This window comes from Heteronotia binoei, chromosome 15, assembly GCF_032191835.1.
Source record: "Heteronotia binoei isolate CCM8104 ecotype False Entrance Well chromosome 15, APGP_CSIRO_Hbin_v1, whole genome shotgun sequence".
Classification (NCBI taxonomy): domain Eukaryota; kingdom Metazoa; phylum Chordata; class Lepidosauria; order Squamata; family Gekkonidae; genus Heteronotia; species Heteronotia binoei.
In genome coordinates, this window is record NC_083237.1 from 31,593,106 (window position 1) to 31,619,748 (window position 26,643).

Below are 26,643 nucleotides of genomic sequence, written 5' to 3' on the forward strand. Positions count from 1 at the left end.
TATGGAAAACAACACCTCATTACCGTCATAAAGAAAAACAAGTTAGCTGCAAAACATTTTTTAAAAAATCTGTCTGTCATAAGTCAGCTCATCAATTTTAAAACTTACCCATGCAAAGTCTTCTCAAATAACAATTTCACCAACCTATTTTAAATGAAAACAGTTTTCCAGAAATAACACTCAGCATGGAGGCCCTGGCTATGAGCTATCTGATATGTGAGATCGACGTTCCTGATTTCTTTGTTTGTACTTTAAAGCCAATGGGTTAGTTCCAGCCAACTTTTTAACTTAGTGCTACCCAATTCCTCTTTTTATTGTAGCCCAGCATTGTTCATGGCTTTTGTCCAAGCAGGTCCCATGATCCCCAGTATAGTCTTTTTGGGTGGTCCTTGCCCTTTTCAATCACAGAAAAGCTGGTTGGATCCAACCCAATGCTTTGTTCTCAGCTATCCTTCTAAGTGTGTGCATGCTGTTATTTTTTAAACCTTCCTCTTTGCCAATGCCTAGCTTTCCCATGTTTGTATTGCACTTAGCTTTTATATTTTTTTTCCTAAAAGAGGCATTTGCTATATTTTCCCTCCCTAAAATAAAATACCTTATTTTTTAAAAATCATATTTATAATCTCAAAAATGTATTTACATTAAAAAAAACCTTGCTGATTTTTATGCACTGTGCTGGCCTATAGATGAAGAAGCATACTTGGTATGGCCAACCATTTGAATTTCAGCAACCACCCAAATTTGTCACACTGGGAGAATTCCAGTGCTAGTATTGCCAACTGGTGGCTGGCACCTGGCAGGAAACTAGGGATGTCTGGCAACATCAGGTGGGGCACAGTTGAAGCAATGGCATGGTGCAGTTTCTGAAGCAAACCAAAATGTGACATCTAGGACCCATTGGGAGTTGCCAGGTCTGTGTTGGAAAACACCTGGAGACTTAGGGGTGGAGCCTGAGGAGTGCTGGGTTTGGGAAGGGGCTTTAGAATGGTACAATGCCATAGAGTCCACCCTTCAAAGCAGTGCCAGATTAAACCCTGTAGAGGCCCCTAGGGAGTCAAAATCTTGGCGGCCCCCTCAGAGTCTGACTGCCTGTCTCACCACCTGCAGCCTCCGCTGCAGCCTGCAGGCACCTTCTTAAAAGCCCCTTTTACTAAGCTGCAGGGGAGAGGCAGAGAGAGGCAAACTTGGCGATAACACCAGCAGCAGCCACACTAGACAAGTCAGGCAAAGAGCAGCTCAGTTGCTGGCTGCTCGTGCAAGCTGGGAGGGCTGCAAAAAGGAAGAAAAATGGGAGGAAACACCAGCCCAGGGCCCCTAAAGGCATGGGGGCCCATAGGCCAGTGCTTACTTGGCCTAATTGTTAATCCAACTCTGCTTCAAAGCAGCCATTTTCTCCAGGGGAGCTGATCTCTGCTAGCTGGAGATCAACTGTAAAAACGGGAGATCGCAGGGAATCCTACAGGAGGTTGATAAGCCTGTTACTAATACATTCAAGAAGGTGCTTGACTTTGGAGTTTGGAATTTCTGCATGAAGGGAGCAGTTTCAGAGCTGTAGGACAGTGACTTAAAATGCCCATGAAACCATCTTTGATAGAGTTTTATTGGTAGAACCATCCAATTTTATATTTTTCCCACATGGAGATCATTTCCATGCAGGAAAATACATAGTCCATCATGCTACAGTGAAAGTGATGATTTTTACTTGCTAGTGAATGAACCAGAAGACTGTACATATTTCACGTGGGCATAAAGAATGAAGTGTTCTCTTGTTACTAGCAGCAGTTATAATAAAATTTTACAGAGCAAGGAATGGGATAGATTACAGTTTGGATTATGCCAGAGATTAATTTACAGGAGACCTCAAATTAAAAGTAGCAATTATAGCTGGTTTGGAATGGATTACTTTGTGTCCATTACACCTAATTAGAGATTATTAGATTGCAATGGGTGGATTTTGCTGAAGATAAAAAATTAGTTAAAACCAAGCATGTGGCATTAAAACTGAAAGACAATTCCAGAGCTAGAACAATATGTTGTTTATAAGCAAACTTTCAATACCTTTTTGCAAAGAAAATTATTCTGCTAGATTTGTTATTTTCTTGAGAAGGAAAAAAAGAACAAAAATATCTAAACCTAAACAGGAAACATTCTGGAATACCAAAGAGAAATTTCCAGTGTAGATTGTGCAGTTGAAAGAAAACTTTCCTGAGAGAAGGCTCCACTAAAGTAGGATTCTGAGTAGACCTGCTTCAAAGTCCTTTCAAATGCAAATTTCTGTTGCTAGCTTGTCTAAAATACTTTTAACATCACTTAAACTCCTACAGATCTTCCATTTGAGAAGAGCTATTCAAGTTTGTTTTGCATTTCACTTCAGTGAAAATTCAGCAGTAAACTCAGATAGGTGGGAATCTATAGAAAATGTATTCAATATAGGGTTGCCAAGTCCAATTCAAGAAATATCTGGGGACTTTGGGGGTGGAGCCAGGAGACACTGGGGCAGAGCCAGGAACAAGGGTGTGACAAGCATAATTGAACTCCAAGGGAGTTCTGGCCATCACATTTAAAGGGACAGCACACCTTTTTAAATGTCCTCCTTCCATAGGAAATAATGAAGGATAAGGGCACCTTCTTTTGGGGCTCATAGAATTGGACCCCCTGGTCCAATCATTTTGAAACTTGGGGGGTACTTTGGGGAGAGGCACTAGATACTATACTGAAAATTTGGTGCCTCTATCTCAAAAAACAGCTCCCCCAGAGCCCCCAAAACCTCCAGATCAATTCCCCATTATACCCTATGAGAATCGATCTCCACATAGGGAATAATGAAGTGCTCAGCAGACGTTTCCCTCCCCCACCCCCGCTTTCTGGCGACTCTAAAGCAAGGGATTGGCCTCTCTACTCACGAGTTGCTGCCAACTTCTCCAAAGTAACATAGACACCCCATCCCAAGAGGAAGCCTTTCAATCGGAGACTGAAGCCTCTGGAGGTGCAAAGGCACATGGTCCTCTGGGGGCGGGGCTTCCCCCTGCTGGCCAGCTGACTGGGGGGGAAGGAGCCTGGGAAAGAGGAAGAACCCTGGCTGGGACCTGGGGATTGGCAGTAGCTCACAACTTTAATACCAGTAGTTCACAAAGTAGAACTTTTGCTCACAAGATTCTGCAGCTTAGAGGGAACATTGCTTGCCAGTAATTGGTAACACACATACTCTCTAATTTTCTATGGAGTTACTTCTAGTAGTTATTCCATCACTCTCTATCTTCCTGTGTTCCAGAACTACCCTGTCTACTTTTCTACCTTGCTCACTTCAAGATAAATTAATAGATGTGCAACCTGCATGCACATGTATATACCTGTTTGTAAGAAAGAGCTAATCCATCTTCATTTTACAAACAAAACTGGAGACCAGGACCTGGATGGATGTGGGGTTTTAATCACACATTCAGATGCATAAAGAAAAATCAAGTGCACATAATGTGTTTATTATGTTTTATTTTATTTATATTATTTATAGTTTGCCTTTCTTCACTTGGACTCCATGTGGATTACAAAATGCTTTCTGTAGTTTGTGAACAGTTCATGTGTGAATGGAACCACCCAAATGATGAACAATATGGGCCTAAGGTCTTCTTAGAATTCCACTGAAGTCTGCTTGATGCGGCTTAGTCTCAGGGAAGTGTCCTTAGGAGTGTACAGTAGTTGTGGAAACATCCTCCTCCTCCTTTATAATTGCCTTCACTTGCCCTTAGTGATGTCAGGACATAATCAAAGTGGATTGGGTATTGTAGTGTTGCAATATATCCTATTCACTACATGATTCTTGATTGATTGGGCTCAGCCATGTTACTAATTGAAGAAAAAAAACTCACCAGAGATGAAAAAATGAGCCAGGCAGCTGTGGTAGTCAAGAGAAAAAATGGCATCAAACAGAGCCGGAATTTTTTTTTTTTTAAATATATTTTGGGGGGAAATCTCTACCTAATTGAAATCATTATTTTTTAACCCAAAAATCAAAATGACAGACAGACAGTGCCTTTATTGGTATAGTAAAAGAAAAAAAATGTAGAATAACATTTAAGATTGATAGACAAGGCTAAAATCAACCCAAAAATCCAAATGAGAATATTTATGATATGTTTCTTGCCTGAGGATAATTCTATCCACACAGTTTTGGGCTGCTTGATGTGTATTTTAGGCTGCTGTTACATTCAGCCTTGTCTTAATTATATCGGCATGGGTTGTAGTGACTTGTTTTAATGGTATCATCTTATTTTAGTGGCTTTCTTTTTAATGGTTGCTTTCCTTTTAAAGATTTTAGTTGTAAGTTGCCTCAAGCAGGTCTCTGGAGAATCAGCATATACCATTTATAAATAAACACCTGGTGTAATTCAAATGAATAGTAACTCAGAGATAACAACTGACAAAGATTGACTGTATTCTTCTGGACTGCAGTGGGCCATATCCTGATTCTTCCTTTTCCTTTACAGGTAGTCACCAAGTGATTCATTCTCAGCGAGGTGAGTTTTCATTTAACCCAAATGGGTCCTTAAGTCAGTCATCTCCGGTGTGGGCTCACTAATATGTTTCATGTGCCCACTTCTTTCTTACCTAAAGCACCTCCTCCCCAAAGCAAAGAGTGAGTCCTGGCTTACATCTATGGAGGAGGAAGTGATTCAGAAGACCCCTCTCCCCTGCCAAGGTATCACCTTTGGTGTAGTGGTTAAGAGTGGTGGATTCTAATCTGGAGAACTGGATTTGATTCCCCACTCCTCCACATGTAGGCAGCTGGGTGACCTTGGGCCAGTCACAGTTCTCTCAGGGCTGTTTTCTCTCAAGAGCAGTTCTCAGTCAGAGCTCTCTCAGCCTTACCTACCTCACAGGGTATCTGTTGTGGGGAGAGGAAGGGAAGGAGACTGTAAAGTGCTCAGAGACTCTGAGTGAAGGGCAGGGTATAAATCCAACTCTTCTTCTTCTTTGGGTCTGTAACAAGTGTCCATTTGGAAATAGTTGCATCTACCATAGGGCCAAAGTAAACATAAGAGAAGAGAACATAAGAACATAAAAACATGACAGCAAACTTGTGGCTATCACAATTTTGCCTTCCCTGTGGTTGAGCCTGTGGTCCAGAGCTATCTCCATCCTCACACCTTTTCTAGTGCTGAAACAGCCACATGTGTGCGTGGGTGGGAAGAGCTCCATGCCATAGGTCCAATCAGGATCAAGCCTTCACACCTCAGGGCAGTTTAAAATAACTTTTAAATGGTGACAGTGAACTTGAGGCTGTCATGAATTTGCTGTCACATTTAGTTTGTTCAATAGAAGCAGGCCTCATTTTGTGCATGAGCTCACAGGAATGGAGCTCAGGAACCTCTAAATTTTTTTGTGCTCTTCTATTCTTAACTCCCCCCACACACACACACCAAATACTTTCTTCTGGGCTCCATTGTTCAAACCCCCTGTGAGAATTTTGCTGAACTCTAAGAGTTGACAAACTTTCTAATATTTTCCCCCCAAAAAATGGGAAAATAACCAAAACATATAAAGCAGACAGATGAAAAACTTCCTCATGCCATTGTGGCAACATAGGAGAAAGTAATTAAAAAAGTAAAATGGGAGTAAGGTTTTATTATGACAATTGTAACTCAAGAAGCATTTTAGCGCAGATGCTGAACTGATATAATTTAATACACCTTCCAGTGATGTCAGAAGAAGACCATAGATTTATACCCTGCCTTTCTCTCTGAATCAGATTCTCAGAGCGGCTTACAATCTTTTTTATCTTCTTCCCCCACAACAGGCACCCTGAGGTGGGTGAGGCTGAGATAACTCTCACAGCAACTACCCTTTCAAGGGTAACATCTGTGAGAGCTATGGCTGCCCCAAGGCCATTCCAGCAGCTGCAAATGGAGAAGTGGGGAACCAAACTAGGTTCTCCCAGATAAGAGTCAGCAGTTATGGCATATGCAAATGAGTTGTGCTAATGAACTCCAGCAACTATTTTTCTATGAAATGATCCCTGTATAGAAGGATGTTTGGCTTGAAACTTCCAAACATTTTGTAATTGTCCTCCCCATGGTAGCCATTTTGTGATGGCACCCATTGCTCTTTCTCAAAATTCCCAAAGCACCAGACTCACTAAACTTGGGTATCCCTGCCTTGTCCTTTATAGACAAGCAGGCACCCTAAAACAAAATTCAGAAGGTACACTATATGGAATTTAACCCCTTTCACTTTCTTACTTTCTGTAGTATGTGGGCGACCCACTGCCATCAACAGGAATGTGGGGGGTGAAGACTCTATGGAAGGTGAATGGCCGTGGCAGGTCAGCTTGAGGAAGATGGGTAAACATGTGTGTGGAGGGGCCCTAATCTCTGAAGACTGGGTTGTGACAGCAGCACATTGTTTTCAACAGTGAGTATTCCTGAACAAAAAGAAACTGGAAGGGAGAAGCAGAAAGGCCATAAAAATGTACCATTTCCTGCTCTAAGTACCAAAGTCACCATGTTACCTCCCTTCATTTAGTTCTATAGCCTGTTGAGTATTACTGGATTCTTCAGCAATAATGCTTTAAGGCAGAAAGTATCATTCCAGCACTACTGATTTCTGCAGCTTTGTAGCACACAGATTCTAATAATATTACACTTTGTTTCAGATATCACCCCATTGTTGTAGTCATTCACATTTCAAGGACATAGTGAGGCAGATACTCTTGAAGCCTATGTAAGGACGTGATTATTTGATTGCATCAGTTTAAGTTTTAGGCTTGAATTTTCCAGATAGATTTGTGCCTGGTTGAGCACAGGAGTTTCTTAGATTGCTTCTGCTGCTCCCACCACTAGGGCTGCTAGATCTTCCATTTTGGAGAGACAGATCCCTATGTCAGCCGATGTAACCTTGCTGAATAAAATGTCTTGTAACATTACTGAATGAAATGCTTAGCTGCACTGTAGCCATCTTTGAACCCTGTTACTAACCATGAGAAAGGGCCTCGCATATCAAAAATGCAGGTGTTACCAATGCTTACTGTGAACCTTCATTTCCCTTGATACTAACAAAGGCAGAAATTCCACCCTTTGAAGATAAGGCACCTTCAAGGACGGCTCTGAACTGTCCCCGGAAGACTAGCAGTAACAATAGATAAGAGAACAAGACTGTGTGAAACTTTGCACCTCAGCTCAATAATGTTTTGGAATTGTGGCTTTGTAGGATTCCCTTTGATGTATTCCCATATAGCTATCTCCACAATGCCAAAGTATATCGGTCTCAATTTCCTTGTGCTCAGATACCTATGGATTACAGAATAAAGCCTAACTTTGCAACAACTCAAGGTCTGGTTGATTCTGAGGTCCCATCGTCTGACACCCTACCCCATAAGAACATAAGAGAAGCCATGTTGGATCAGGCCAACGGCCCATCAAGCCCAACACTCTGTGTCACACAGTGGCAAAAAATTTTATATACACACATACACTGTGGCTAATAGCCACTGATGGACCTGTGCTCCATATTTTTATCTAAACCCTTCTTGAAGGTGGCTATATTTGTGGCCGCCGCCACCTCCTGTGGCAGTGAATTCCACATGTTAATCACCCTTTGGGTGAAGAAGTACTTCCTTTTATCCGTTTTAACCTGTCTGCTCAGCAATTTCATCGAATGCCCACGAGTTTTTGTATTGTGAGAAAGGGAGAAAAGTACTTCTTTCTCTACTTTCTCCATCCCATGCATTATCTTGTAAACCTCTATCATGTCACCCCGCAGTCGACGTTTCTCCAAGCTAAAGAGTCCCAAGCGTTTCAAGCTTTCTTCATAGGGAAAGTGCTCCAGCCCTTTAATCATTCTAGTTGCCCTTCTCTGGACTTTCTCCAATGCTATAATATCCTTTTTGAGGTGCGGCGACCAGAACTGCACACAGTACTCCAAATGAGACCGCACCATCGATTTATACAGGGGCATTATGATACGGGCTGATTTGTTTTCAATTCCCTTCCTAATAATTCCCAGCATGGCATTGGCCTTTTTTATTGCAAACGCACACTGTCTTGACATTTTCAGTGAGTTATCTACCACGACCCCAAGATCTCTCTCTTGGTCAGTCTCTGCCAGTTCACACCCCATCAACTTGTATTTGTAGCTGGGATTCTTGGCCCCAATGTGCATTACTTTGCACTTGGCCACATTGAACCGCATCTGCCACATTGACGCCCACTCACCCAGCCTCAACAGATCCCTTTGGAGTTCCTCACAATCCTCTCTGGTTCTCACCACCCTGAACAATTTAGTGTCATCCGCAAACTTGGCCACTTCACTGCTCACTCCCAACTCTAAATCATTTATGAACAAGTTAAAGAGCATGGGAACCAGTACCGAGCCCTGCGGCACCCCCCTGCTTACCGTCCTCCACTGCGAAGACGGCCCATTTATACTCACTCTCTGCTTCCTATTACTCAGCCAGTTTTTGATCCACAAGAGGACCTGTCCTTTTACTCCATGACTCCAAGCTTTCTAAGGAGCCTTTGATGAGGAACTTTATCAAAAGCTTTCTGGAAGTCAAGGTAAACAACATCTATTGGGTCTCCTTTGTCCACATGTTTGTTCACCCCCTCAAAGAACTGTAACAGGTTAGTGAGGCAAGATCTTCCCTTGCAGAACCCATGCTGAGTCTTCCTCAATAACCCGTGTTCATCAATGTGCCTACTCATTCTGTCCTTGATAATGGTTTCTACCAACTTTCCCGGTATTGAAGTCAGACTGACTGGCCTGTAATTTCCCGGGTCTCCTCTGGAACCTTTTTTAAAGATGGGGGTGACATTTGCTACCTTCCAGTCCTCAGGAACGGAGGCAGATTTCAATGAAAGATTACAGATTTTTGTTAGAAGATCCACAAGTTCAACTTTGAGTTCTTTCAGAACTCTCGGATGTATGCCATCCGGACCCGGTGACTTATTAGTTTTTAATTTGTCTATTAGTTGTAGGACCTCCTCTTTTGTCACCTCAATCTGACTCAGGTCTTTCAATACCCCTTCCAAAATAAGTGGTTCTGGGGCGGGCAAAAAGTTCTCATCTTCCACAGTGAAGACGGAGGCAAAAAATTCATTTAGCTTCTCAGCTATTTCCCTATCCTCCTTCAGTAATCCTTTTACCCCATGGTCATCCAAGGGCCCCACTGCCTCCCTGGCTGGTTTCCTACTTCTAATATATTTGAAGAAAGTTTTATTGTTGGTCTTTATGTTTTTTGCAATATGCTCCTCATAGTCCCTTTTTGCCTGCCTGATCACAGTCTTGCATTTGATTTGCCACAGCCTGTGTTCCCTTTTATTAATCTCACTTGGACTGGTTTTCTACCGCTTAAAGGAGTCCTTCTTACCTTTTACAGCTTCCATTACTTTGTTTGTTAACCATGCAGGCCTTTTCTTATGCCTGTTTGTGCCTTTCCTAACTTGTGGTATGTATTTTATCTGAGCTTCTAGGATTATAGTTTTAAATAGCATCCAAGCTTCCCCAAGGGTTTTGACCGTATGTACCTTTCCTTTCAGTTTACTCCTCACATGCCTCCTCATCTCAGTGTATTTACCCCTTTTAAAGTTAAACGTGGTTGTGGCGGTCTTTTTGGACAACTCCCTATTTATACAAACGGTGAAATCAATAACATTATGGTCACTGCTCCCAAGTGGCGCAATCACTTTTACATCTCTCACCAAGTCTTGGGCATTACTTAGGACCAAATCCAGGATCGCCCCACCCCTGGTAGGTTCTGAGACCATCTGCTCCATAGCACAGTCATTGAGAGCATCTAGAAACTCAATCTCTTTCTCTCGACCAGAACACATATTGGCGCAATCAATCTGCGGGTAGTTAAAATCACCTATTAAGACACAGTTTTTATGTTTAGCTGCTATCTTTAAGCCTTCCATCATATTATAATCGTCCTCTCTCTTTTGATTTGGTGGGCGATAACGAACTCCCATAGTTAAATTTCCTTTTGGGCCCTCTATTTCAACCCAAAGCATTTCTAAAAGTGAATCTAATTCTCTGATCTCAGTCTTACTGGACCGTATATCCTCTCTGACATACAGAGCCACCCCACCTCCAACCCTTCCCTCCCTATCCTTCCGATATAGCTTATATCCAGGAATCACCGTGTCCCACTGATTCTCCTCATTCCACCAAGTTTCTGAAATTCCCACAATGTCTATGTTTTCTCCCAACACTAAACATTCCAATTCACCAATTTTACTTCGAACACTTCTAGCATTTGCATACAAACATCTATAATTTCCCAGGCGAGCTAGGCCCGCCACCTTCCTCCTGTCGCCTCGAGACTCTGGCAGACAGTCCATATTGTTTGTCACCTTCACAGTGGACAACTCTAGTCCGTTACCCGGTAGAAAAATAGCAGCTACCCTTCATCTCTTTGAGACGAGTCCTCCCGAACCAGAGACATTTCATCTCCTGTCGGCTTTCCCCCAAGATTTAGTTTAAAAACTGCTCTGCCACCTTTTTGATTTTAAGCGCCAGCAGCCTGGTTCCATCCGGGGACAAGTGGAGACCGTCTCTTTTGTACAGCTCCGGCTTGTTCCAGAAAGCATCCCAGTGCCTAACAAACTTAAACCCTTCCTCCTTACACCATCGTCTCATCCACACATTGAGACTTCTAATTTGTGCCTGTCTCTCCTGCCCTGCACATGGAACAGGTAGCACTTCTGAGAAGGCTACCTTGGAGGTCCTGGCCTTAAGTCTCCCGCCTAGCAGCCTAAATTTTTCCTCCAGGACCTCACGACTGCATTTCCCCACATCGTTGGTGCCAACATGCACCACAACCACAGGCTCCTCCCCAGCACTGTCTATCAGTCTATCTACTACACGCGTAATGTCCGCTACCTTCGCACCAGGCAGGAAAGTCACCATACGGTCAGTACGCGGTTTTGCCACCCAGTTGTCTACTTGTCTAAGGATCGAATCACCAACTACCAAACCCCCCCCCTCTCCCCCTGCTCAGGGATGGTTCCTTGGCGCGAAAGGATACCTGCTCACCAACCGAAGAAGAGGTCCCTTTTAAGGGCGCATTCCCCTTGTCCTCAGCCCGGTTGCCCGTTTCCCTCTCAACCCTCACGCTCTCTGACAGCAACGGGGCTGCTACGTTCAGAGTGGGGCTCATCTAATACGCCCCCAAGAGTCTTCCCCAAGTGCCTAACTGACCGTCTCTGCTTCTCCAGGGCAGTCACCTCGGCCTCAAGGGTACGAACTCGTTCCCTGAGGACCAGGAGCTCCTTGCATCGAGCACACACCCAAGACTTCTGTCCTTTGGGCAGATAGTCATACATGTCATACAGTCCTCTTTAATGCTGTTTGTTTAAGTGGCTCCCCTTCTGGAGGGTCAACTTACCTTACCTCAACTTACCTTATTGGGAACTTACCTTATTTGGAGAACAAGGAAATCAGGGATCTGGGTTCCTGGTCCTTAGAGAGCCCCTAGGCGAAGAGCCACAGGCCAAGAGCCCTTTAGCTCTCGCCCATCGGCTCGTGCCTTTGGCAAGGCGCAGCTTAAAATGCAAAGAGGTGGAGCAGAGGCACTCCTCAGCAATCAGCAGCAATCACTCTCAATCTCTTTCAACCTTAGGCCAGTCAACCAAACAAAGAGCAGTCAACCAAACAAAGAGCAATTCCCCAGCTATCACACCTTAGAATTTTAGGCAGCCCCACAAACCTTAGAATGAAGTCCTTCAAAACTCAGAAATTCTCAGCAATTTCTCCAGCTGTCTCAGCTATCAGAGCTGCTCTGCTCCTCTCAGACCTCTGTGAGATGTGCTCAGCCTTTGGCAAGGCGCAGCTTAAAATGCAAAGAGGTGGAGCAGAGGCACTCCTCAGCAATCAGCAGCAACCACTCTCAATCTCTTTCACCCTTAGGCCAGTCAACCAAACAAAGAGCAGTCAACCAAACAAAGAGCAATTCCCCAGCTATCACACCTTAGAATTTTAGGCAGCCCCACAAACCTTAGAATGAAGTCCTTCAAAACTCAGAAATTCTCAGCAATTTCTCCAGCTGTCTCAGCTATCAGAGCTGCTCTGCTCCTCTCAGACCTCTGTGAGATGTGCTCAGCCTTTGGCAAGGCGCAGCTTAAAATGCAAAGAGGTGGAGCAGAGGCACTCCTCAGCAATCAGCAGCAATCACTCTCAATCTCTTTCACCCTTAGGCCAGTCAACCAAACAAAGAGCAGTCAACCAAACAAAGAGCAGTTCCCCAGCTATCACACCTTAGAATTTTAGGCAGCCCCACAAACCTTAGAATGAAGTCCTTCAAAACTCAGAAATTCTCAGCAATTTCTCCAGCTGTCTCAGCAATTTCTCCAGCTGTAGCGGGAAAACCCCATTTATACATTACCAATTTCAGTTGGAGCAATCACAGAGGCAGCGGAGACAAAATCAGGAAAACAGCTTTTCTTTATTTAACGTGCACATGGCCCTGTACACGGGCATCAGAGAGAATCTGAGCGATGACTGCAGTTACCTGCTGCCTTTTATACCATTTTTCAACCCATATGTCCACCTCAATACATTTCAGCTGGTTTTATACGGGCACATTTCTGCACCTGACCCGTTCACATCTCTGCACCTGACCCGTTTGCGGTTAGACTCAGGCCTGTTTGTTTATCAGCCTGCTTGCTTCTAACTCTTGTGGGCTTCCTGCAAATGCCTACTATAACTTCTGCTTTTTCTATACATCATTACAGTTCCTTGTGTTGATAAAGAGCAATCTTTAGTTCTAATAAACCTTTTTACGCCTTGAAACGCAAATAACATTTTCCTAGCTATATTATTCATCCATTATAACTGTTGCTCCTTTATTCTGTATTTTATGCTAGTATGCATATCAGTCTCTCTGCTTAGCAAAAGAGGAAGTACTTCTTAAACAAGCATGCAGCTTGCGGTTTGCTTAGGATGTTACAAATTTCACTGTTTAGCTAGCTGTTTGCCTAGCCGCCAGCTGGTTCCTCCTTTGCTCAGGCAGAACCACACACAAAACATTCTAAAAGCATTTCTGTTTGCCTTATTGATTCTAAGTTTCTCTTATGCTTAAGCCATGTATATATTGATAGATATAGATTATAGATTTTGTTTTTGGTCTGTTGCCACATTCCCCTCTTTCAAGCTGAGCTTGATTACTTTCATCATCCTATACATTACACAAATTACGGTAGTTATACAAATCTTCGCCGAACCCAGCCGTCACTCCCATGATGGCTTTCTTCTCCCGAGCGTAGAGTCGCCAGCTAGTGTGGCTGCAGATAAGGGTTGTCTTAGATGCCTGTGAATTCTGCCCTTTCCGGTAGGCAGAGATCCAGAGGGAGTTGTCTGTGAGTTCCCACCGTTTCCGGTAGGTGGGACCCAGAGGTTGGTTTTTCAGATGACCAGATCCTAGAGCAAACTGCACCTGGAAAGCCTATCTAGGAAAATTCTGATTAGACTGCACAGTTAAAACAATCAAAAGCAATACAAAGCCCGCCTTGGCGGGGGAGGGCGGGATATAAAAATAAAGTTTATTATTATTATTATTATTATTATTATTATTATTATTATTATTATTATTATTATTATTATTATTATTATTATTATTATTATTATTATTATTATTATATTACAAAGCCCAAAACACATACCATTTCCTTCTAGGGGGCTGGGTTTTCTCATTTTATTATTCTTCTTCTTCTCAAACAGCTTTTTCATGAATAGCATCTTGATTACCTCAATCTCTTTTTTCCTCTTACTAGGCATTTCAGTATGAGCAAGGCACTAAGCAATGTGTCAAGCTAAAACTAGCTTGTGACACATTTTGACCACTCAACTTTCCCAGGGATTATCCTACCTTCTTCTTCTGGGGCTACTCGAATAACTTGATTCATGGGCAAACAAATCTTCTGCACAGAGCTGCTGCTAGCAAAGGAAAAGCATTGTTTTAAACACCAAAAAATGCAAATAAATCAAAGCTATTTCAAAGGGTCCCGGTCCCCTCTTTGTGACTTAACCCCAGGGTTTAGCAATTGGGATTTTCTTCCAAGCTTTCTTCCGGGCTCTCTTCTTCCTGGAGAGGCTCTTGTGGACTCACATCTGGTTCTGGGGCCGGGCCAGCTGCTTCTTCCAGGCCTTTTGCGTTTTCGTGGCCCTCTTTCTCTGGTGCAATCTCGGCTACAGTCTTTAGGTCTGAGACCTCGTTCCAAGCTGCAGGGCCCCACTTGTAGGGGGCGAGATACCATCCTGTGGCTACTCTCATAGCCCTAGGTGCAGTCATCATCTGCCAGTGGGGGTCGAGCACTTCTCTTCGGCCTCTTCCTCTCCCTCTCCCCCAAACCTGGGGAGGGGTGATTGGGCGCTCATTGGGGCAGGAATTCATGTAGTGGCCAAAACCGTGGCACAGGGCGCACTCGTCATGTGCCAATGATGGTCGCATGGCCCTTGGCGTACCCGGGAGTCGGAGTCCCATTTCTTCTTGATCGTCTCGGGGTCTTCTGCCTCCACCACGGGCCTTCAAGGTCTTCTTCCCCGTTGCGAGGTCTCCCTGGGCATCTTTGAATTCCAGGGCATCGTTCAGCTTCTTAAACATAATAAACCGTTTCTGCCCCTTGATTTCGAGATTGTAGGTACCTTCGTGAGTGATGAAGGTCCTTGCAGTGGGCTTCTTCCCGGACCCGTTCTGGGCTGGAGCCTCTGTCTTTCTGGCTCGTTCCCCACAGGTGGCTGCATGGGAACTGTTTTCCTCCAGCTCATGACTCCAATCAGGGCAGGCCCCAACCTGGGCTTCTTGCATAGTCTTTGGAGGAGGGGACGGTGACATTTTCTCTGTCATTTCCTGATCTGTTGATGCCTCCATTTTCTTATTTTCCCAGCAAGCTGTACAGGAACAAAACTTATTTAAGCAAACTCACAGTTTTTTACTTTCCTGGGTAAACAATACCCCAACTCAGCCGTCCGCTGCTTTTCTTCACTTTAGTGGAGCCAAACTTAGTGGCCGCAAAGGTGGCGGCAGTGAAGATCGGGTTAAAAGACTGGTCAGAAGATGGAAAGCTGGACAAGAAGATATCCCGACCTCCAGTGGGGGCAAATGCCTGAGCCTCAGGGTTGAGACTGCTTTTATTTTATTCTGCACCTCAGCTGTGCTGCAACCTTTACTGTCCTTCAGATACACGGCTTCGACTGGCCCTTCTTCCCCAAATTGGATGCTGCTCAAGTCGCTTCTCTTATAAGCTTGGTCGTGGTTCGGAAATTGCATCGCGTGGCCGACAGGAATTTCCTGTAAAGTGGCAAGCGTAAAACTGGGGGTTTTGTGTTAGGCGTCTTATAAGGGGCAGCAGAAACACTGCTCTAAGTCCTAACTTTTAATTCCCGGGGGGGGGGGGGGGTTCCTTAACTAAAATTGCCTTGCCCCTGAGACTGAGATGCCTGTCCAAAAATAATATATACTAGCCCAGGTGGCATAAATCCTCAGATGACTGAACATTTCAAATGTAGGCCATTCCAAAAACAAAAAAAACCTCATTGAGCCATCTACTTTTAGCAGGCTCTTTATGATCGAGAAACTGGGTGAATAGTACTTAGTGCCTTGAAATCGGCGTAAACTCTATCCAATAAGTATGCTACCAGGGAATATGAGGTAACTCTTGATATGGGTTCCAACATTTTTCAGGGGAATCTCCTCCCACTTTCCAACGGGTGGGTAAGAGACTGCAGTAATATTTCAGAAACATTTCACATTGTTTAAGACAGGCTTTACACTGTCGTGCAGACAAAATTATATACCTCTCGCGGCCCAGGCCGCTCTAGTTCTGCCAATTGGAAGGCCTCCCAGAGAGGGTCGACTAAGGATGGCCTGGTGACAGTGGCGACTGTCCCCGTCAGATCCTCAGTGGCAGCCCTACCGGGGAAACGGTTCCACCGCTAATCCCCCCGGGATGGCAGTTCGACCTTTTATTTTCCAAACGAGTAGGGGGCCCTCCCCAGTTTTCCTCAGGAAGCACCACCGTGCGCGTCCCAAGCCTCCAGTCGGCCCCCTAAGTTGACCTTTTAACAACCAAGCAGTTGTCCCCCCCGTTCTCCTTTCCACAGGCAAATATTGTGCCTGTGCCTATGGTGCATTGGAGTGCACCAACAGAGGGTCAGCAAGTCCGGGGTGTGAACCCAGGGACCAACCAGCTTGAGGAACCTCTGGTGGGGGCTCCAATAAAGCTGGTCCTCCAACTGGAAGTCTGGGGAGGGATTCATACGGCTATGTCGTCAAGATATTGGTCAATCGCTGCTTGTGTGTTAAAGGGGTCCCATCCAGCATCTAAAACGGCAACCCACCAGTCAAGCTTGGGCTCAACCTCTGGGTGAGGGCTGGGTGAGCAATTTTCTGCAGAGCAACGGTCGCAGTGCAGGAAATGAAAATTCTCTACAGCGAATGGGTCCCGGGCAAGCAGAGGGGCCCAATCCACTGCTTCCCAATCTACTATCCCCCTGCTAGTTACAGGATGGGCGGTTTGGTATTTAATCTCCCAGGCGTAAATGTGACCCCCTTCCTTTCGCCTGAGGAAATACCACCGAACCCAGGCTCCAATCCACCGTCCAGCGCAAGTCTTAGTACGTCGCTTTATTAACCACCCAGTTGTTGTGTCGTGAAACCCTTCCCACAATTAGATCTGAAGATAGGGGCAAAGGGTTTCTTGCCAGCGGAAGGACAACTTATTCGGCGTGGTTAGCCAGGGGCTGACCAAACACTGAAATTTATCAGAGGGTTCCCATGGGCCGTAGTCCTCCGTATCATAAACACAATGAGAATGCCTCCCCTCTTTTTCCAGACAAACAGAACAGCTAGAACAGAAAGGGAGGGAGGGGGAACACATATGGGAGCCTAGGCTACACCATACATACTACACAGTCCGGACAAAATATATTTCTGACACATGTAATTCTTTCTTCGCTGATGGAAGAAGAGTCGGCCTCCTTCACTAAAACCTATGTCAGGATGGCAATCATAAAATCAGGGGCGTCCCCCAGACTGTAATTCTCTCATGGTTAACCAGACAGACAAAGCATTTTTAAACACATTGGACACACAATTTCCCTAAACATTAAACATAAAATTTTCCCCTGATGGAAGAAGAGGCGGCCTCTCCCTGGCGGGTGACACAGCCGTTTTATTTTTCTTCTTCACTTATTCCCCTACTGGTGGCAGAAGGGTCGCTTTTCGTCCCTTCCCCTTTTCGAATGCAGCACGTAGCCTAATGCAGCGGCTGCATGCGGAACCAACTAAGGCCCGCCGGCAGAAGACTCTCCTTCTCCGTCGTTCAGACACTGTTAGAAGGCCACAGGCGGAAGGCAACTCATTCCCTTCTCGCTCTGCGGGGTCCTGCGAGTGCTGCTGCGGGGTGTTCCTACCCGCCTTCCCCCTGAGATGGGCGTCTGGTGACCCTTTGGGTCACCTACCATATTATCTCATATGGAGAGGTTTTATTACTGCAGTCAGACTGTTTCACGTGGAGGAAATCTGTCACGTTGAGCACAAGGTCCTATACTTGCCACTACCTTATGCCCAAGGCGTAAAGCTGGTTCCTGTCGCCGTCCCCCCTAGGTCGATTAGGCCTTGCGGTCGAAGTCAACTGAAGACGGGGGGAGCAGAGGACGGTCGGCCAAAAGGACAGCCGGGAGCTCCTACCGTGGATCTGGTCCTCCCCACCAACAGCGGTAGTCGACTGGGCTAATCAGGGGCTAAATGCCCCTCCTGGCTGGCTCGCCAAAATTATGTAGCAGGAAAACCCCATTTATACATTACCAATTTCAGTTGGAGCAATCACAGAGGCAGCGGAGACGAAATCAGGAAAACAGCTTTTCTTTATTTAACGTGCACATGGCCCTGTACACGGGCATCAGAGAGAATCTGAGCGATGACTGAAGTTACCTGCTGCCTTTTATACCATTTCTCAACCTATATGCCCACCTCAATACATTTCAGCTGGTTTTATACGGGCATATTTCTGCACCTGACCCGTTCACATCTCTGCACCTGACCCGTTTGCGGTTAGACTCAGGCCTGTTTGTTTATCAGCCTGCTTGCTTCTAACTCTTGTGGGCTTCCTGCAAATGCCTACTATAACTTCTGCTTTTTCTATACATCATTACAGTTCCTTGTGTTGATAAAGAGCAATCTTTAGTTCTAATAAACCTTTTTACGCCTTGAAACGCAAATAACATTTTCCTAGCTATATTATTCATCCATTATAACTGTTGCTCCTTTATTCTGTATTTTATGCTAGTATGCATATCAGTCTCTCTGCTTAGCAAAAGAGGAAGTACTTCTTAAACAAGCATGCAGCTTGCGGTTTGCTTAGGATGTTACAAATTTCACTGTTTAGCTAGCTGTTTGCCTAGCCACCAGCTGGTTCCTCCTTTGCTCAGGCAGAACCACACACAAAACATTCTAAAAGCATTTCTGTTTGCCTTATTGATTCTAAGTTTCTCTTATGCTTAAGCCATGTATATATTGATAGATATAGATTATAGATTTTCTGTTTTGGGTCTGTTGCCACATTCTGCTCCTCTCAGACCTCTGTGAGATGCTAGGCAGACAGTGGTTGGCACTTGGTGGGAGGATACGGGAAGAGTCATGGCTATATTCTTGCATGAATGGCATGGTGTCATTTGGGGGGCAAACCTGAAAATGATGCCATGCTGTTCTAAAATTCAGTGGGAAGTCTACAGTTTACCAGAGAGTTTCTGCTGAATTCTAGAGTGGCTTAACATTGATTTTGGGTTTGATTTGGAAATGCCATCATACCATCAGTGCAACAGTAATTCCTTTTTGCCTTATTTTCCTTTGCCAGTCTACCAGTGGGATTGTTGCAACTTGCAACACAATATAGTCCACTTTTACATTGTCAGATTCAAGATGTCTTCTTGTTTGCATCTCAGTCCTTGCCCCTGATGACAGCCAATCTCCTCTTAATTCCAGCTAACAGACTGTACATTATTTTAGCATTGTTCCTTATTGTGGTTTCCCATCCATCCACCTACAGGAATAGCAATCCATCCCAATTCAATGTGTTGTTGGGAGCCAACACACTGGAGAACTCCTGGCCCCACAAACTCTCTATTGGAGTTGGAGAAATCATCCGAAATCCCCGGTATGCAGGAGAAGCCACGAGTGGAGATATCGCCTTGGTGCGTTTGGCTCAACTAGTCAGGTTCACCAACTACATCATACCCATCTGTCTACCTGCAGCCAATGTGCAATTTCCCCCAGGAATGAAGTGCTGGGTCACAGGCTGGGGAGATATCAGTGAGGGACGTAAGTATGAGGAGATGGACTAAGAGTGGTACAGAATTTTCTTCCTGCCCATATGCTTCAGCTCTTCCTGTTGTCTGTCCTCTGGCTCTGGTAGATCTCTAATTCCACTGTATTTATTTATTTTTGTCCTTTGTGAAGAGGTCTAATTTTAGTTTGTGTGAGTTGTAATGACTTTGTAATTCTTCAGGACTCAGTCTCTAGTGCTGCAGGGCTCAGTACTGGGTCCCATGTGTCAAGACGTGGAACTTCAAGCAAGGACGGACCATGTTGCTTTAATAATTAATCCATTTATTGAGAACACACATACAGCATGGAGGTAGATTGAGTTTGATACTGGCCCAAGATTGGAGCCAGTCTTTTCTAGGTTTCTACCGGCGGGAAACAATACAGTCTTTTTCACACACCCCGAGACAGCCAGCTCTTCTCAGGGTGTTATCTCTTTCCCAGAGGAAGAGTCCTTGAGGATGTGGACTTCAAAGCTGCAGCTGGCTTTTTGCATAGGGGTGAGATTTCACTCTTGCGGTTACAATGCGCCCGGGGAGGGGGGGAGGAAAGGCATTTGCTACAACTCCCAGGGTTAGTAAAGCAGAGTTCATACAAGGGTACATCATGGCGTCAGTCATGTCAAGCATTCTATTCTACATTTCAGTTTCAGCAAGTTACACGTCTGACATACTGCCCCCCCTAAGCTCTCGCTCGGGGTTTGTCTGGGTGCAGTAGGTAAAACTTTTTCAACAGTTGAGGGGCCCATAGGTCTCCCGATTTTACCCACTCATCACAGCTGGGGGGAAAATACTTCCAGCGAACCAGATAGTACAGGATCACCCGCTGGACCCTGGAGTCCAGGATTTCTTGCACCTCATGGTGGCTCTGGCCCTCCACTTGAATAGGACATGGCTCTGGAGGGCGGGGGTGAACATAAGAACATAAGAGAAGCCATGTTAGATCAGGCCAATGGCCCATCCAGTCCAACATTCTGTGTCACACAGCGGCCATATATATATATATATATATATATATATATATATATATATATATATATATATATATATATATATATATATATATATATATATATATATATATATATATATACACACACACACACACACACACACACACACACACACACTGTGGCTAATAGCCACTGATGGACCTCTGCTCCATATTTTTATCTAACCCCTTCTTGAAGGTGGCTATGCTTGTGGACGCCACCACCTCCTGTGGCAGTGAATTCCACATGTTAATCACCCTTTGGGTGAAGAAGTACTTCAAATGCCAAAATGTGGGCCCAGAGTCCTTGAAATGAAAAACAGGGTGGATCTTACTAAACATTTTAGGCAGTTCTAGTTCCACAGTAACCTGATTGATGACTCGTTTTATTTTGAACGGACCCAAGAACTAGTATGCCAGTTTGCGACAAGTCTGGGGCAGGGGAAGGTTCTTTGTGGATAGGAACACTGTCTTGCCCACCTTAAACTCCCACTGGGGGGAGTGCTTCTTGTCAAAGTAGTCTTTGTAAGTCTTCTTGGCATTCTCTAAGTTTTCCTGAATCAGCTTCCACCCCTTTTGGAATCCCTCCCACCATTGCTGGCACGTGTTCGAAACGGGTGAGTCATTCTGAGCCGGCAAGGCAGGGAAAGGCTTCCCTTCGTATCCATAAACAATTTGAAAAGGGGAGGCCTTGGTAGAGCTGTGGACGCTATTATTATACCCATACTCAGCAAAGGCCAGCAGCTCCACCCAGTTGGTCTGTTGGTAGTTAACAAAGCACCTCAGGTACTGCTCCAGCAGCCCATTAACCCTCTCCGTCTGTCTGTCTGTCTGAGGGTGGTAAGCGGAACTCAGCCTTTGCTCCATCCCGGTTATTTTGCAAAACTCCCGCCAGAAGTTGGCAACGAACTGTGGCCCTCTGTCACTAATTACCTTTTCGGGGAATGAGTGGAGCCGTATCACGTGGTGGAAGAAGAGGTGCGCTAGTCTCTTTGCGGTGGGGAGCTGTTTGCATGGGATAAAGTGGGTTTGCTTAGAAAAAGTATCCACTACCACCAAGATCACCGTTTTGCCCTGAGAGAGGGGTAGCTCCACTATGAAATCTAAGGAGACCACGGCCCAGGGACATGTTGCTGTTGGGATAGGCTGGAGCAGTCCTGGGGTTCCCCCCCCTTCTTTATGCCATGATGCAGACCGGGCAGGAGCTGACATATTCTGAAATATCCTTTTTCATTTGTGGCCACCAGAATTGCCTGTTCACTAGATGCAGGGTTTTCACGTACCCGAAGTGCCCGGCGAGTTTGTTACAATGGCAATGCTGTAAAATTTCAGCCCAGAGGCTCTGGGGCACATAGATTTTCCCTTGATAGTACCAGTATCCCTTCTCCTCCTTTTCGACCCCGTCGGGGAGGCTCCCCGCTTCTTTTTCTACTTCATCTTTCAGTTTCTCCCCTCCCCCTAGTCCCTCGAGGTCGGTCTTTTTCCCTGATCGGGTCGCTACCCCCCCTGCGATGGCCGAGGGAGAAATGAGAGAGTATATTACTTCCTCCCTCTGGGTCTCGTGCTGCGGCAGCCGTGAGAGTGCATCCGCTAGAAAGTTTTTCGACCCGGGGATGTGTTTCAGCACGAAGTCAAATTTGGCGAAAAACCCCGCTCACCTAATTTGCTTGGCGGTTAGCTTCCTCCTCCCTGTTAGGGCTTCTAAGTTCTTATGGTCAGTCCAGATTTCAAAGGGAACCCTAGCCTCCTCTAGCCGCGACCGCCAAGCTTTTAGGGCGTAGGTGACGGCGAACACCTCTTTATCCCACACTGACCAGTTTCGCTGCTCATTAGAGAATTTTTTGGATCTGTATGCACAGGATTTTAGCTTCTCCTCCTCGTCTTTCTGCATTAATATTGCTCCTACAGCCATGTCAGAGGCGTCGGATTGCACCACGAAGGGCTTCAGCTCGTCGCGGTGGGCTAGCACCGGCTCGCTAGTGAAAAGCCTTTTCAGCTTCTCAAAAGCGGCCTGGCATTCCTGCGTCCAGTGAAAGCTCGCCCTGGGTTGCTTCGCCTCGGTTCCCTTCCCTTTCATTTTTATCAGCTCGGTCAGGGGTAAGATCACCTGGGCGAACCCCTTTATGAACCCCCTGTAGAAATTTGCAAATCCGATGAAAGATTGTAACTGCCGTCGGGTTCGAGGGGCCTCCCAGTCTAGTACAGCTTGGACCTTCACAGGGTCCATTGTTAGCCCCTCCCCCGATACCCGAAACCCCAGGTAGTCAAGCTCCGTTTGATGGAACTCGCACTTGGACAATTTGGCGTACAACTTATGCTGGTATAAAGTGGTCAATACTTTCCGAACCAGGGGCACATGGGACTCTAGATCTTTGGAATAAATAATTGGTTAATCCAGGTACACCATCACCCCCTTGTACAGGAATTCCCGTAACACTTCATTAATGAAATTCATAAATACTCCCGGTGCCCCTTGTAAGCCAAATGGCATTACTAGGTACTCAAACTGTCCCATCGGTGTGTTGAACGCTGTCTTCCACACGTCCCCCTCCTTGATCCTAACGCGGAAATAAGCGTCCCGGAGGTTGAGTTTGATGAAAACTTTCCCTTCTGACACTGTGCTAAGGAGGTCTTTTATAAGGGGGATGGGGTAGGTGTTAGACATGGAAATCCCATTGATCCCCCTAAAGTTGGTGCAAAGTCTAAGCCTTCTTCCTAAATAGGACGAGGGCGGCGTGAGGTGCCGTGGCAGGTCTAATGAACCCCCGTTTCAAATTCTTGTCGATGAACTTCCTAAGCTCTTCCTTCTCTGCCCACCCCATGGAGTACAATTTTGCTCGGGGAAGTTCCTGCCCCGGGATCAGTTCGATTGCACAGTCGGAGGGTCTGTGGGACGGCAGTTCGTTGGCTTCCTCCTCACTGAACGCCTGCTTCAGGTCCCGGTACTCCCTGGGGATCGACCTAACATCTTCCACCGTGATGCAGACTTTTTCGTTCCACGGCGGTGGGTTGGGGCCCCACTCCTCCCTCCACAGGTGGTGGGTGCACCTCCAGTCCGTGAAGTTTATGGTGTGGGGACCCCACTGGATGTCGGGCTGGTGCCTGGCCAGCCACCCCACTCCTACCACCACATCAAACGTTGATGAGGGAGCTATTACAAAAATCTTGATCCCCCAATGTTCTTTTGTCCCCACCGGTACTGCCTGAGTCTCTTCCGTGCACGGCTCCCCCTTCATTGTTATCCCGTCCATTTGCTCAAACTGGATGGGTTGAGGGAGGGGGGTTCTAGCCAACCCAAGGGCCTCCACCAGGCGGGGGGTAATTATCTCCCTGGTGCACCCTGAATCTATTAGTGCCCGGGTATGCATGAATCTCTTCAGGTTGGGGTTCAGGAGGGTTACTTGTATAAACATCAGTTCTCCCGTTATGCTCACCGTGATTAGTGCCAGTGGCTTTACAACCTGCGTCTTGGCACCCATCAGTGCAGGTCGCTGTCGTTTCCCGCCGGCTCGACATCCCACGACTCTTTGCTGGAATCCTCAATGGGCATAATGTCCTCGTCAATCGCCGACGTGGCGATGTTGCCCCGACTGGGTTCTTTAGGCCTTCCCGCTCCCTTTTTTGGGGTGCTTGCCGGTCCCTTTGCCAAGGGAGGGGTGGTTTGTAGCTTTTCAGGACAGTTGGCGGCTAGGTGCCCCGGGTCTCCACATCGGAAGCACCTTCTCCCCGCACTCGGGCTGGAGCTCGCTACCGGGATCGGGGTCTTTTTCGCCTCTAGCCTAGGGGGGGTCTTAAGGGCATGGACCCCCTTCCCGCTGATTTGTTGCTGGCGGTGCATTATTACATGCTGTAGATTCGTCTCCACTTCACCTGCCAACTGGATCTATCCCACAAGCGTTTCGGGCTGGCCCTGGGTATAGCAACGATCGAGAACGCTCGCATTGAGGACATTCATGAATGCCTCATACTTCATGCGCTCGCTCCAACCCCTCACTTTGGAGCAGAATGATTGAAACTCCGCCGCATACCCTCGGATCGACCTCGGCCCTTGCTCGATCTTGCGCAGTTGGGCCAGGGCTTTCGTCTCCTGCAGCAGGTCCCCGAACTGGCGGAGCATTGCCTGTAGAAATTCGTATACCGAGCCCAGCGCAGGGCCCCTCATGGCGTAGAGGCTAATGAACCATTTTCTGGCCACCCCCTTCAGTTTGGAAGCCAGGTAGTCTACTCTGCTGGCCTCGGTGGGGAAGGTTACACCCCAATGGGTCATGAAGCTGTTGCATTGGATCGTGAAGTATTCCACCTTGTCCGGATCCCCATCCAAGGTGATCTGGAGTTCCCTTCCCCTCGTGCCATCACACGGAGCTGGCGCAGGCAGTGGCGGAGGTCCCCCGGGTCGGATGGGTGCCGGTGGCGGGGCAGGCACCGGCTGTACTGGTTGTGCCAGTGTGTCCGGCCCCTCTGGCGGCTCCGCCGGTTCTCCCCCCCCCCGGTGGCACCACCGGCTCATCTCAGAGGAAATCTGGATGGAGAATGTACCATAATTTGACGAAAAATAAGAAGTTTGTTGAATTTATACAGAAAGAAATGACCTTTTTTTTTCAAGTGAATGCACATGATGAGTTGTCCCACACGACAGTGTGGGAAATGAGCAAGACGTTTTTCAGAGGACTGGTCATTAACTTTTTAGCGAATAAGAGACGGGAAGAGGCTAGAGTAAGGGTAGAGCTGACTGATTTAATTAAACAAAAGGAATCTCAGCTAAAGGTTGATCCCTTACAAAAGGAAATTAAAGAGGAAGTTAGGAATCTAAAACATAAACTCCATTTAGCTATGCTGGAGGAAATGGAAAGGAAAATAGTGTATTCTAAGCAACAATATTTTGACAACGCAAATAAGCCAGGAAAATGGCTAGCTTATAGAATTAGGAAGGAAAAGGAAAAAAAAAATAATTAAAGTGTTAAAAGATAAAGAAGGAAGACCAAAATCCCGACCGGAAGATTTAAAGACAATAATAAAAGATTTCTATACAGATTTGTATAAAAAGGTCGACATACTTAAGGAAGATCAGGAGGCCTATTTAGCCAAAAACCTTTTGATGAAGATACCGGAAGATAAAATAAAAATTCTAAATGAACCAATTGCCATGTTTGAAATAGAAGAAGCCTGGTCTAAACTAAAGAAAAACAAAGCGGCAGGCCCAGACGGCATTCCTGCAGAATATTACATTACCTTTAAAGATCTGTTAATTAACCATTTTAAAAATTTAACTCAAGAGGTCTGGCATTCTGCAAAATTACCAGACTCCTGGAGACTTAGTAATGTGACGCTTATACCTAAACCTGATGGACAACCAGATGATATTAGATGCTATCGTCCAATATCTTTATTGAACGTGGATTATAAAATCTATTCGTTAATTTTAGCAAACAGGCTGAAAAAGATTTTAAACAACATAATTCATCCGGATCAAACGGGTTTTCTACCATCCAGATATATACGGACAAATATTCGTATTCTTGCTAACATTATGGAATATCTGGACTTATGTAGAGATAAGCAGGTTGCCTTTATTTTTATTGACGCAGAAAAAGCGTTTGATAATCTTGATTGGAATTTTTTGTTTGAAATTTTTAAGAAAATGGATTGTGGAGGGGATTTTGTGAAAAATATTCAAGCGATTTATGATAAACAGTCAGCTAGGATAGTGGTCAACGGAGATTTAACGGATGAGATAATACTTGAGAAAGGCACGAGACAGGGCTGTCCGCTATCCCCCCTTTTATTTATATTATCTTTGGAAGTTTTAAATAATACGATCCGGGCAAACGCTAAAATTAAAGGAGTTAAGGCGAAAGGAGAGGAATATAAAGTCTTGACATACGCAGATGATATGGCCTTAATTCTGCAAGATCCTGTAGAGTCAGCCGAGGAGGCCCTGAAAGAATTAATTGACTATGGTAAGGTAGCAGGTTTAAAGGTAAACAAACAGAAATCAAAAATTCTAACGAAAAATATGTCGACTCTAGCATCTCATGAACTCGAGAATAAGATGGGCTGTAAATTAGAACAAAAAATAAAATACTTAGGTGTACTTCTATCAAACAGATGTAGTACCATATATGAAAATAACTTCATACCGCTTCTAAAAGACACGCAAGTGTCGATCAAAAAGTGGAATAATTTAGGATTATCTCTTATGGGAAGGGCCGCTTTGATTAAGATGTGTATATTGCCTAAGATTTTATTTCTGCTACAAATGGTATGTTTTGCTGTTAGAAAGCCGTTTTTTGTCAAGATCACTCAGCAGTTTAGATCTTTTATTTGGCAGGGTAAGAAACCTA

General features: G+C 45.4%; 1 protein-coding gene across 1 annotated transcript in view; it reads left to right on the plus strand.

The window, feature by feature from the left end:
• LOC132584009 (serine protease 27-like) overlaps positions 1–26,643 on the plus strand; it is a 68,171-nt gene that overhangs the window by 14,226 nt on the left and 27,302 nt on the right. The window contains exons 4-5 of the mRNA XM_060255777.1: positions 6,246–6,408; positions 19,038–19,309. Of these exons, the coding sequence (XP_060111760.1) occupies positions 6,246–6,408; positions 19,038–19,309 (435 nt within the window). The remainder of the gene's footprint in view (positions 1–6,245; positions 6,409–19,037; positions 19,310–26,643) is intronic.